Raw genomic sequence first — 13067 nt, 5'->3', positions numbered from 1 at the left:
TTTTAACACAGGACAAGAGAACAGCCAGGCTTAGAACTGGCACTGAACTTACTACTGTAATACTTTTGGATATTTAGTGCACATGCAGCACTGACCTGTTTGAATGTCTCAATGAAGCAGCTGGTGAAGTCCTGCTCCTCTGACTGAAAGATAAAAGTCTGGTTCCTCAGCCTCTGGCAGAAGTTGAGAATCCACAGCTGAGACGCCGGACTGGAAATGTTGAAGGTGTTATCCAGCATCAGCTTCCCCTTGTTTTTGGGGTTCAGGTTGTCTCCATTATCCAAAGGGGTCACCCCCCAGATGATGGTTATTGGCATGTGAAGGTCCTCGCCATGGTGAACCCTCTCGAACATGAAGAGCTTCTTGTACTCTGCGTCGTAGCGCTCAAACGGGTGCGAAGATCGGAACACCTGAAACTCTGCCAGCTCCAGAGACGGCAGCTTCATTTTTGGGTTGACACAGACTACGTAGGCCCCGCCGACGGTGATGGCGAGGAACCAGAACAGCCAGAGGTAGCGCAGCTTGATGACAATGCATGGCAGCACTTTCTCAAAGAAGATCCTGGATGCCTCAGAGACAGTGAACAGGCATTTGTTGGCCTTCTGGCAGAGTCCTGCCCAAAATGTGCGGGTGCAGTAACCTCTTTGCGGGTGCGGAGGCGTGGTGCAGGTGAACATGTTGGGCAGGTAGCGCTCATGTAGCACAACCACAGCTGGGAGCCATGTCACCATGAGGATATAGTTGACCAAAATGGCCGTCCCAGCGTAGACACCAAAACAGCGTATGGCGGTGATGTTGCTGACATAGTTGGCATAAAATGCTGCAGCAGTGGTGAAGCTGGTGACAAACATAGAGAGGGCGGCGTGTTGCAGGGTCACACTGACTGTCTCTGACAGCTCGGCATGGGGTTTGTCAAACTTGGTGTAGTTCCACACATCACAAAGCACAAAGGCGTCGTCTGCCCCGATGCCTACCAGGATGATGAGAGCCGTGAGGTTCATGAAGGGGAAGAACTCAAAGTTGAAGACCATTCGGTAAAGAAAGTAAGACACAATCAGAGAGCTGATGATGGCAATTATTGTCATTAGTGTGATGAAAACTGAGCGTGTGTACACACACATGACCAGCAGTACGATCACTATGGCTATGGCAGGGTACACTGTGTCTGTGAGGAGGTAGTCCTGGAAGAGGTCGTGTTTGATGCCAAACTCTATGCCTGTGACCGTGGTGACGCCATCTGACGAGTTCCAGTTCTCAAAATTGTCTAAGTAGATGTTCATCATGGACTCTCCTTTCTCTGTGGGGGAGAAGAGCATGCTGTACTTGAGCACAGGCGGAGGAGACTCCAAGCTCTTGGGACTGAGGAAGTCCTTGTCCACCAGGAAGTGAAGGATTTGGTAGACGGCGTTGTACTTGGTGCACTTCCGGGGAACACTGGCACACTTCAGCTGGTCCTTTCGCCGCAGGGCCATGTCCCAGCAGTCGGAAGCCAGTGTGCCATTGTGGTAGTACTTGGCGCATGAGCGTAGGATCTTGAGCGTGTGCGCCACATCGCGCTCGGTGATCTTCTGGCAGGACGACCTGTTGGTGAGGACGGCAATGTAGTTACCAAGCGTCCAGCTGGGGCAACAGGAGGCGTCATTGGTGCGCTGACAAAGACTCCAATAGTCCCGGTGAGAACGTACCTGAGACGAGGAAAAAACAATAATACATAAGTGAGTTAAAATAAATATAGAAACTAATGATGACTTCTTCTGCATCACTCAGCACTGCCCATGACAAAGGTTTGGCTGTTTCATGTACTTACCCTTGTGTTGTCCAGGTTGCACATTGATTTGATGGCCTGAATATTCCACAGGTTCTTCCCCTCAGCTGATGTGAACACCAATCGAGAGTAACTGTCACCTGCATTAAATAAAGTGTTATTACTTTAAGGAAAGAAAACGTTTCCCTGAAACTTTAATAGCTGGGAAATAAGAGACAAACAATCAGACCGTAAAATAACTAGTAGCAGAACACTAGCCCATACTAATGTGACTCATTTGGGCGGAATTAGTAGTTAGTTTTTCAATAAATAATTTTTAGACTTCTCATATTTCCAAAGTACATGTCCAATAAGACAGAGTCATATCCAAGGGCAGGGCAAGGAGAATCTGAGGGCCCCCTGTCCTGTCAGTAGTCTTTAAAAATACATCAATACTAAAAATAAATATGACAATTTGTTAAAATATATATGTTCTAAGCTTTTCGAGAACACAATGTTTTTCCTTTGGAAGTTGCATGGAAATTCATAATTTTTTGCTTCAGCTTTACCTGTAACCTGGTTTGCTGTATGTTGGTGTATTAAAGAAACGTACCTGGCACATCACAGAAAAACTCTTTGCTGAAGTCCCACTCTGCGTGTCGTTTGTCTCTGTCAAAGTGGTCCTCTGGCCACCGGGGCTCCTGGTGACTGCAAGACAGCAAGGTTTGAACATTACTCAGATGTAAACTTTATTAAATATGACTCAATGGCAACATTGAAAAGGTTGGTCGAGAAATAATCTTCAGTTTAGCAGCTAATAAAAATAACAGTAGATAAGAGTTTGGGACTTTTGTTTCCTTTCAAAGCAAATCTTTGGTTGACAATGCATTTATTGTTCTTTGGGCTTTATGGTTCTTTTCACATTGATGGAGTATATTTAAGATAATTTATCATAAACTAGACAATGTAAAAAAGGCTTGAGAGGAAAATCCCAAAATCCGAGGACGAGGACACCCGCACGGCAGTTCAGACCTGAGTAAGGGCCTGTGTCCGAAACGTTACCTACCTGGGACTCTAAACAAAAAAGTTCATGGAAGAATTCATTGGAAGTCATTCCTGTCCTCTGATTTTCACTAATTCTGTCCAGCACCCAGTGTGCTGTGTGCTTTTGAGAATTTTTTAGATGAAAACACCCCCTACAAGAGGGGAAAAAAACCTTAGCATCTCATCATTCCCGGCCCCGGTGGAGCCCGCTTGGTCTTTTATGAACTCATGCAAACAGTGAACAGAGATGTTGACATGTCCAGAACTCAGCATGAGACAAAACGAAGGAAGCGGATTTGAAGCTCGGTGATGAAATAAGCAGCAGTAATTGCTCTTCCCTCCAAAATCAGATAAATGACTCCCTACAGTTCTGGGATACTCCTGTCATTATTATAATAATCATAATGGTGGCTCTGATTGGGCATGTGATCTTGCAAGAATAATACTGCAGCCAAGTAGTGTTGTGTTTTGTGTGTGTGTATTTCAACCGAGGATTATGGCTCAGCCTCTCTGTGTCGCGTGGGTGTGTGTGTGTACGTGCGCACATATTTTCAGGCACATCCTAGCTACAAACAGGAAAGGCAGAGCAATCAGGTGACTGTCAGAGAGAAAGAGACAGAGTGGTTGACAGATAAAGGGGATGAGGCAGGGGAAGCTTGCTGACAGCAGCAGAGGCCTCTGGTACACCGTACATGTATAAGTACACAATTACATCTGAAGACAGACATGTGGAGCGCGACCGAGAGAAAGACAAAGACGGCAGGAGACAAGAGACGGGAAGATCCAGGCTGCTGCTGAAAGGATCAATTTTCTAATCAGCAGAGTGGAGCCGCATTTTTAGAATTTCTAATCTTAGCCACGTGGAGAGAAAATCTGATTCAGAACGATGTGACCTCACGTCAATGTCATTCAAACTGCAACGTCATAGTGGAGGAGATGAAGTGATTCAATCTCAGCTCAGCGACACACAATAACCAAAATATTCTGGTTTCAATAAAGGTTGTGTTTATGTTTATATATTCATTAAAATATCAGTTCTGAGCAATTATTTCAAATTGAGCATGAACAGTCATACATGGACAGACCCAGAGAGACGACAGAGGGACAGACAGAGACAAACAAGCAAAGACCTGCCCTTGATGAGTGAACAGACTCCCCCTGACAGGACAGAGGACGACCTTGCAGACGGACATATCTCTACATCGCGCCCCTTTCTTTCAGGAGGGGATTCAGACTTTTCAGTGTGTCTATCAACAGCATCCCTCAACTCCTCTGGCCCCCTCCTACCCCCCTCATACTCTCCTCCCCCGTGAACCCTGTCTCCCACGGGTCCTCTGTAGAAGAAGGGACATTCTGAGATGGTAGTAAGAGACTAGTCTTAATAATAAAAAATAAAAAAAATAAAATTTCTGGATAAAAACCCTTCAATTGATAAACAGAAAAATATTTAGTTTTTCCTATACTCTACAACAATAACAGTTGATCTTCCTTGGTTGTGTTGGTAATGTAAGAGATGTGGTGGAATGAGCTCCCCATCGACATCCGGACATCAGAAAGTTTACACATCTTCTGCCGCAAACTAAAAACATACCTCTTCAGACTATACTTTGAATACAATTTTGAAATTAACAATTTAGTAGCACTTTTTTGAAGATATTGTACTTTCTTGATTCTTGTGTTTTGGGTTTGTATCCTCGAGGTTGAATGCACTTATTGTAAGTCGCTTTGGATAAAAGCCTCAGCTAAATGAAATGTAATGTAATGTAATGTGCATGAAGTTACTTTTTGGCCTGCTCGTCAGCATATTTGAAGGGGTAGTTGGCCAGTGTGGCTCTGTAGCCTGTGTTCTTCACCATGTTGTTCCATGTGACCAGTCGCTGGCCAATGGCTGTTCCCCGTGGCTCAAAACCCTTTGGGAAGACAGAGAAGGATGCAATGTATTTAAAAGAGAATTCATTCATTACACTGCAATATCATACTTGTGATTTCACATTTGCGTGTACTATCCAGTATCAATATCAGACCATCAATGTTACATCTCTGGGATGAGGCTGGTTATTTGGAAGCTTTGTGTTGCAGGAGGCTCGATTACATTTATCCAGAAATGAGACCCTGTAGGTCTATGCTCACCAGCAGTGGGTCAGAGAAATCAGGGAGGTCAGGCACCAGGACGCCCACTAGGGCGCACACCACAATGAGCACTGTGCACACCCCCAGCACCACCACTGGCCAATCGGCTATCAGCTCAGAATAGCTGGAACAAAGAGGAGACTTGGAGTTAGTCAACAAACTGGCAGTAAGAAGAAAAGAAGATTTAAAATATCCAATGTTGCTTATTTCATCTACGTTTTGCTTCAGGCTTTTGCCTGTTTAACTGTATTGTAAGTATTAAAGGCAGTCTCAGGTTTTAGTCTTCATCTGTATGCAAAACTCAACGCATTTGTGATTTTGTAACGCAAAACCCTGGAAAAGCTTTAATCCTCCGTCAATCATTCTCCTTGATTAAAGTTGAGGTTGCAGCATTTACTGTTGCATAATGCATTGATGAGGAGATCTAGGCCCATGAGTAACAGAGGCCAGGTACACAGAGAGTCTCACAACTCCCATCAATAACTCTCATGACTCACTACTAAGGAATGATAGCTCCACAGGAAGAGTGATGGATGGATGTCAGGAATAAAGGGAGGAGGAGAGCTTTGCAATCCAGAAGATCAACAGAGGAGAAACCGTTTTTGGCAGGTCTTACCTTTTGGGGAATCGAAAGGGCCTTGCAGGGCTGAAAAACAAAAGGAGGGAGATAAATCAGGTTTATATTTTTGAGTCAAAGCAATAGCCAACCCAAAACAGACTTTCTGAGACTTCTCAGCAAGATCTTCTCTTCATTATCTGCCTTCTGCAGCACACAGCTTTTCGTACTGGACCACTGAAGACATTAAAACTGATGTGGCTGTCAAAACTTTTCAGTGATCTCACCATAATACTGAAATTCCTTTTAAGATGTGAAAGAAAACCTTATTTCTCTTTCATATGCCTCCTGCAGACAACTCAAGACATACGCAAGAAATAAACATTTACACTGATTGATTTGATCCAGAAATTCCTGCCTGGCTAAAGATTATCCTAAAGGATTTCTGACTGAATTCAAACCAAGGATGAAGATGTCAGAACCAAATTAAAGCCCCAAATGGTCCCAATGGTTTGTCAATTGGATACTACGCCTATGAAACTTGATGAGGTGACCCCTTCCAAACCTTTTCATTCAAATCAGATCAATCAAAAAAGAGCTCTAACCAGCAGCTATGATTCCACCAGATACGATTACATTAACACTACAGACACTCTGAATAATGTCGCCTGATCAGGCCTCTGATATTGACAGCTTTGAATCACATACACACGTTGGTACTTCTATCTTAGTGAGGACACTCATTGGCATAATGCATTCCCTAGCCCCTTACTTCAACAAAACTAAATGCCTAACCCTAACCTAATTCTAACCCTCAAACAGCCCTTTGAAGTAGTGGGGAACAGTCAAAAATGTCCTCATTTCCAAAAACGTCCTATGCTTAAAATGGTTTAGGCATAGGAACACACACACACACGCGCACGCACGCGAAGCCTTCAGCTGCTGAACATCTATCTGGACTTCTCGTTAGCTCCTCCTGGGAGCCATGCAGTAGCGTCTGGTATGCTGTGAGCAGCGGACACGCCGGGCGGAGGTGAGGAGGAGGGAAGAAGAGGAAGTAGGAGAATCAGATATGGCCATGTGATCACAGCAGGGCTGCTGGAGATAAATGATACAGGCTAAATGGGAGAGACACTGGTGTATGCGAGGAGGAGTAAGGTCAAAAAGTCAGGAGATCCTGAGATATCCTTTAATCTGCAAAACTAGTAAAAGTAAAAGTGATAGTTTTACAAAGGGCATAAACATTTACTTAATATCCTAATATAATATAAGTCTAACCATACAAAAGATTTAGGGAAATGAACAGATGTTGTATTTTTCACAGCACACACCATATATCTATTTATAAGTGTGGCTATGTTTAATGTCTAGGTACTGATTTTATCACAAGAGGAAAAACTATTTCTATGTTGGATATCCTCTGCCCTGATACTCATTGTGGGAAGTTTCAGTGGTGGAGGTTTGAGGGAGAGTAGAGTTGTCACTTCACTGTGATGTCAATAATAACCAGACTCCACCACAGACACAGAGTAGAGGGGGCAGAGCAGATGGACCACTCCTCGAATTAAAATTTCAGAAAAACCTCATTAGTAAAAGATAAATGTTCAGCTTTAATGGAGTTAATCAAACGCTAAAATGATTTAAAAAGCATTTCCCTGTGCATCACATGCTGGATTTACATCCCTACTATAAAGAAAGCGGCCTTAATTTATCCGGCAAATGGCACCAAGGACCAGGAAGTGAGTGCAGTGGTCGCTCTCTGCCACAGCCAATCGGGGTCATTAGCACTCAAGACGTTTTCAACTGCGATTTAAGCAGTCTGGCCCGAGAGGCAAAAAGGTTGTTGTCGTATTTTAGCCTGTTATGCCGTCAGAGTAAAATCTTTGGAATGCTGTAATTAGTGGTAATGGGAAGGCGCAAATTAACTCGAGCTATTGGCAAGGAATTTCACTCCATGGGGGAGGACGGCCGTAAATCCCTTCAAGTTTCACTGGACACATTAACATGACAGCCAGATGTCAAGTGGCACCACTTTGGAGCACACTGTTAAAAGCACACACACACACACACACACACACACACACACACACACACACACACACACACACACACACACACACACACACACACACACACACACACACACACACACACACACACACACACACACACACACACACACACACACACACACACACACACAGCATCTGGATACGTAGAAAAACATGAGTTATTTAATCATGCTTTTTTTGAATTCTAACTTTGGGTTCTTGTGTGCTACAACACAGTAAATTATTCATGAGTTGGAAAAAAAACTGTTTTTCTGTAAGGCGGACTTTTAAAGTGACCTTTAACCTGCTTTAAACCAACAATGCTAAATCAAAACCACATTTCCTCCGCCCTTCTTTGAACTAGTAACCAAGGGAAAACTCTGTATTGCTAATGTAATTCTTTTGACTGCACTCTTTCTCCCTCTCGGCTTTCCATGTATGGCCTTGAACCTCAGGACAGATATGTGGCCCGAAATGGAGGAGCCGAGTTATTGGAAATAGTTGGAATGGATTCATAACAGTGCTCTCAGGCATATCTATTTGTCTACTAAAGGCCTGTTTTGAATTTTGGTCTGCGCTGCTCCCATTTGTATTCACTTCAGCCAACTGGAAAGATGCGTAGCATACCTGCTCCCGCCATTAGGGCCCAGACTCTTAAAACGACAAAGATGAGACCAAGAATCCGTCCAGTCAACAGTAATAATTTATCCTGTTCCTTGCAAAATGTCAGGTGATCTTTTCGTAGCAATTTTAAGGGATTAATTTCAGATTTATCCAGATGTGATCAATCTCTGTTCCTCAGATTGTGATTTTAGCCTCAATTTGTCGGTTGTCTACAAAAAGCAGGAAAGAAAGGATTCGCCATTGCAGCGCATCCAAGATTCAAATATAAATGGTGGTAAAGAAAAGGCCAGGTGGTAGTGTGGTTGAAGAAGAAAGACATGGTGTTGACTGATGATCACAGAGGCTCTAAATTCTGCAACATGACAACCCAGCGCGTCAGGTTTCCTCCCCGACTCTGATCACTTCTACTCATGACGGCTCAAAAGCAAACTGAAAATGCTGGCACACTCCCTCCCTCTCTTTCTATCAAAGTCTCTCTACCTCTCTCTCTCTTCCTTTCCCCGCCTCCTGCCCTCTCTTATTTTCTTTACCCTCTCCTCCGGGCCCTGACTAACCTTTCAGTGTTATTCTATTTACCAGAGGGAGAGTGTTTCTGGATCACTGGGCTAATTAATAAGGTAAACACAGACCACCAGCCGCTCACTCAGCGCTGCGCTGACAGAGGAGAGAAACAGAGAAGCACTTGGGACTGAGTGTGATTGAGAGTAAACCATGTGAACGTGTGTCTGCTTACAGGCCCTACAAGCTCCGCAGTGCTGGGGAAAGATGTGGTGAAATCTTTGGTCAATTCCAAAATGGTGTGGGAGATGTACAGTACATTAATGAGCCAGAGAATGGTTTTGGCATTGGTATTTTCTTACAGTCTCTTAAGGCAATAGAGTTTGTAGTTGTTTTGAGCAGCCAGACTTGAAGGACCTGACTATAGAGAGAAGGGATACTTGATGAATCTAACACATGGGGGTCTCCTCTCACAGTTTCACACTGTTGTACTGGTTTCTATAAAAGCTAAATGACAATATGTAGTTGGTGGTCTCAGAGGTGGTCTCAGTCCGGATCAAACCACCAGGGTTTGGTCCCTAAACTACAATTTGAAACCATGTTAAACAATGAAACAGGTGTGAATGCTTCCTGAGACCCTGTTCAAGAATATAACAAGCACCCTGCTTGAAGCATGTTTAAGTCTTTAGCTATACAAGACAACCCGATTCGAAGTTTGTGAAATTCTGACAGAAGACAGAAGAGAAACCTGAATCTAAACTGACACAATACTGACATTGTACAGTCAGAAACAAACCTTGTGACCCGGACACCAATAGACTAGCTCATGGAACTAATGACAGGATTATTGTGCATGACATGTAAAATATTAAGTATAGGGACCAAGGATTTATTTTCAAATAGATGTGTGAGAGATTATTTACTGTATGTGTGATATATGGGGTGGGATGTTTGTACAAACACAGTGTAGTAGCAGAATAAGTCTATGAATAAGTGTGTGATGTTTTCAGTTAACAAAAGATATTGATGTAGATATCATCTGTGATTCAAATAAACGTGACCATATTTGGCCTTTGTGTGTGTGTGTGTGTGTGTGTGTGCTTGTTATTGAGCATGAGCGTCTCTATCTGTACCGGGGGGGGGTGCGGGTGAAGGATCAGAGACGAGGCGGGGGTTAACTGTCAACAGATGGGTGGGTAAATATTTCATGAACAAGGCCTTCAGGTCTGAGCAGGAGCAATTAGTGTCAAGCGTCAGGCTGCTGGGCCTGCCTCGCCCTGATTAGTGCCTCGCTGGAACGCTGCACACAATTAGGGGCTCGACCTAGCCGTGAAATAGGCCCGGGCTACCAGCGCTCCCGTACAAATGACATCATGAGACTAGTTAGGGTAGAAAAACACTGGACTGTGCCTGATAAGTAGGCCTCTGTGTGTGTGTGTGTGTGTGTGTGTGTGTGTGTGCTAACACAAAGTCTCTTGGGTAAAAAAGCAGATACTGGAGGGATATTAACAATCCCCCAAAGTGAGCCTGTGTGTGCAGCAGGATGACATTAATAAGACTGTAAATATTAAAAAGACCCACAGGGGTAAAGGATTAAACCACAGCAGAGCTAATGGTGTGTGAAACAAGCAGTTCAATAATTAAACCCAATGTCTGAATGAGAGCAGTTAAAGTTTGAGTATATATATATACACATAATCTTAGGTGTAATAGTGACGCGTTTGATTGGTGGAGCTTGTTGTTAAGATGGAAATGTTGACCACAACCGGGAAAATTATGCCGGCTATACGATCGGTAGTGATTGGATCATTCAGCATGACTTTACTAGGTTACTAAACGCTATATACCTACATACAAGATACAGACCATAATATATCACTATACTAATTTGAGTCATTGGAAAGAGGTCATTCACAATGTTTTCTGGGATGTGTAGTTCCATCACTCTTAAAGAAATGATGTTCACAGTCTTGCACATTAAATGTATATGTATCACAAATAAAAATAAGCCTTTAATATTTTCTCTACTAAACCTCCCCAAAACCTTAAAATTAAAAAAAGGAAAGAATATCTCAAAACTTAAGGCCACTGTTGCATCCCGAATCAGGGATCAGTGTTGGTGATAACTTACAGGAGGACCTGACACATTAGCTTCAGCAGCGACACAGTGTGATTCACAGGGCATCGTGTTTCCAGCAGGCCTCCAATAAACACTGGATCAGGCCAGTGCTGTTCAAACACGGAGTTTAAATGGAGGTCAGCTGGGGACACACTCATTATCACATGGAGGGCAACACAACCAGAGTTTAAGTGCAATAACCAGTGAGTAGGGGAGATTATTTTACTCATCCCTGTGTACATGCAACATCATGTATGAGCATGGGTACATTTTCATATACCAGCCGTGTCTAGATGCTGCATGTGACTGTGAGGAGAAACCACAAGCTTCTATGTTTCCATAATCAAACACATGCCTCATGTGGTACCAATGTGTCATGTGCCATTTGTGAAGATATAGAAAGATTTTATGTCTGGCTGCCAAAGAAGATGTATGGCCTGAAAATCGAAATGTTTGAGTCATTTCTCAGGCATGAAAGACATTTGATTCTCCCAGATTTTCTTTTTACAAGAAGTGAGTTAATCTATAAAGTGTCAGAAAATAGAACAACATCTTATCGTTTTCAAAGATTGTGGGGGGGCTGGAGCCAATCCCAGTTGACACTGGGCTCTCGTCTGAATTTCTGTTTTCTGTGTGAAAAACAGTTGCTGATACATTTCACAGTTATCAACCAATCTAATCTACTCGTATATATATTCTGCAGCAGTGAGAAATGGTTGTCTACGTGGTTACATGTGTGGAATGACGTTTTTTTCAATGGCTGCATAGATGGTGAGCATAGCCTTTTCTGGTTGCACCTGCCATTCCCCTGAATTCTTGGAGATGAAATACGGTCGCGCACAAATTCCAGACATACAGGCAGGACTTGAGCACCGTAGCCAATAGTTACAAGCTGTCAGTCAGCATGACGTCTATATTAGGGCTCTTCCAAGTCTCATCTTTACGAGAGCTCACAGATCCAGCGCTGTGCTCAGGCAAGGATCCAAAAGGGGGGTACGTCTTTTTGGATCCTGTGCTATCAAAATCCATAATTACAGCAGAAAAGATGACCGTCTGTAAAAGGAGAAAAGTGCCAGAAGGAATCTTCGTTCCAGAAGAATGGAAGTGCGTGCGCAGAAAATCTGAATCCAGAAATCCTTCTTAACCTGCCAACCTCACACTGCATGGTTCAGTGCAACTGTAAGCACGCCAGCCAGAAATGGTTATGTGTGTTCAGTGAGAGCAGCAGGCTTTCTTAGAAGACCTCCAGACGTGGAACCAATGCTTTACACCTGTTGCTGCACCGACGACCCTTTAACTTCCTCCCACGGGCAAAAAGAAGTGCAACAAGACCTGCAGAGCAGTGACCACAGAGCAGGAGATCTGACTGAACATGGTCACAGTGACCGGAACAAAAACCAAAGAACTACATGACCGACAGTACAGAAAGAGAAATGTCTTGGACTGATATAAAGCCCATTTATTTCAGCCAGTTTGTTCCCCTGTTAAAGCCAAGACACTTTATTAAAACGAGATGAGTCATTTCACTTAATTAAACAGTGTTGACGATGCATAAAAGACAAAGACACGCGTCTAGGCAAAGTCACCATGTCTCATTTGAGAGACAATTTAGACAGTGACCTGTGTAAGTAACAAGTCTTATGCTGAATGCAATTTAAGCATGTTTTTGGCCCCATTTCTGAGACGCATGAGTTTGTTGTGTGTTGTGCAGTGCACCGGCGATAAGTTGTGCCGGACAATTAGTTGAATTTCTGACAATGCCTCAAACTCAGTGCCTTTTGAGACATAGAGAAATGCTGCGTCATATAGACAGAAAAGCCAGATTGGTTGAGTGGTGGAAACATCAATCCTGCCTGTTTGAGGTTTCCTCCTCCTATCACTACAGACATACCAGAGAGAAATGTGAAATCTTTTTTGAATATATATTTACATTTTGGCACACAGAACGGCACATATGGACAAGCCAGCAGGTTTTTCCCATAGTTTTGAAAGCAAATCAACTTCTATTTCCTTGAAGGTCTGGAGGAGTCGATGGGTCAAGGAGCTTGGCTTGATGATCGGACCTTACAATTTGAGCACATCAATTTTGAGCTTTGGCAACTTACTTGTTCAGCATGAGTTGAATTTTAAGTCACAATTTAAAAAAAAAAGACAAAGAGCATTGAACCCTGTAGTACTTTGAATACACTGTTCCGAAGGCAAAACAGGATACGAGTCCTTGGCCACACAACCAATACACTATTAGAACTTCAAAGCTAAAAGTCATCACCTGAACCTCACTGCCACAGTCACTGTCTTAAT

At 43.3% G+C, this 13067-nt stretch overlaps 1 protein-coding gene across 1 annotated transcript in view; it reads right to left on the bottom strand.

The window, feature by feature from the left end:
* The window catches only part of disp1 (dispatched homolog 1 (Drosophila)), an 84359-nt gene that overhangs the window by 3520 nt on the left and 67772 nt on the right, over positions 1-13067 (bottom strand). The window contains exons 5-10 of the mRNA XM_061092018.1: positions 5535-5564; positions 4919-5042; positions 4571-4698; positions 2358-2452; positions 1808-1905; positions 96-1685 (exon numbers count right to left, since the gene is read on the bottom strand). Of these exons, the coding sequence (XP_060948001.1) occupies positions 96-1685; positions 1808-1905; positions 2358-2452; positions 4571-4698; positions 4919-5042; positions 5535-5564 (2065 nt within the window). The remainder of the gene's footprint in view (positions 1-95; positions 1686-1807; positions 1906-2357; positions 2453-4570; positions 4699-4918; positions 5043-5534; positions 5565-13067) is intronic.

This window comes from Limanda limanda, chromosome 18 (assembly GCF_963576545.1).
Source record: "Limanda limanda chromosome 18, fLimLim1.1, whole genome shotgun sequence".
NCBI lineage: Eukaryota > Metazoa > Chordata > Actinopteri > Pleuronectiformes > Pleuronectidae > Limanda > Limanda limanda.
This window is presented reverse-complemented; position numbering and strand designations above follow the sequence as displayed.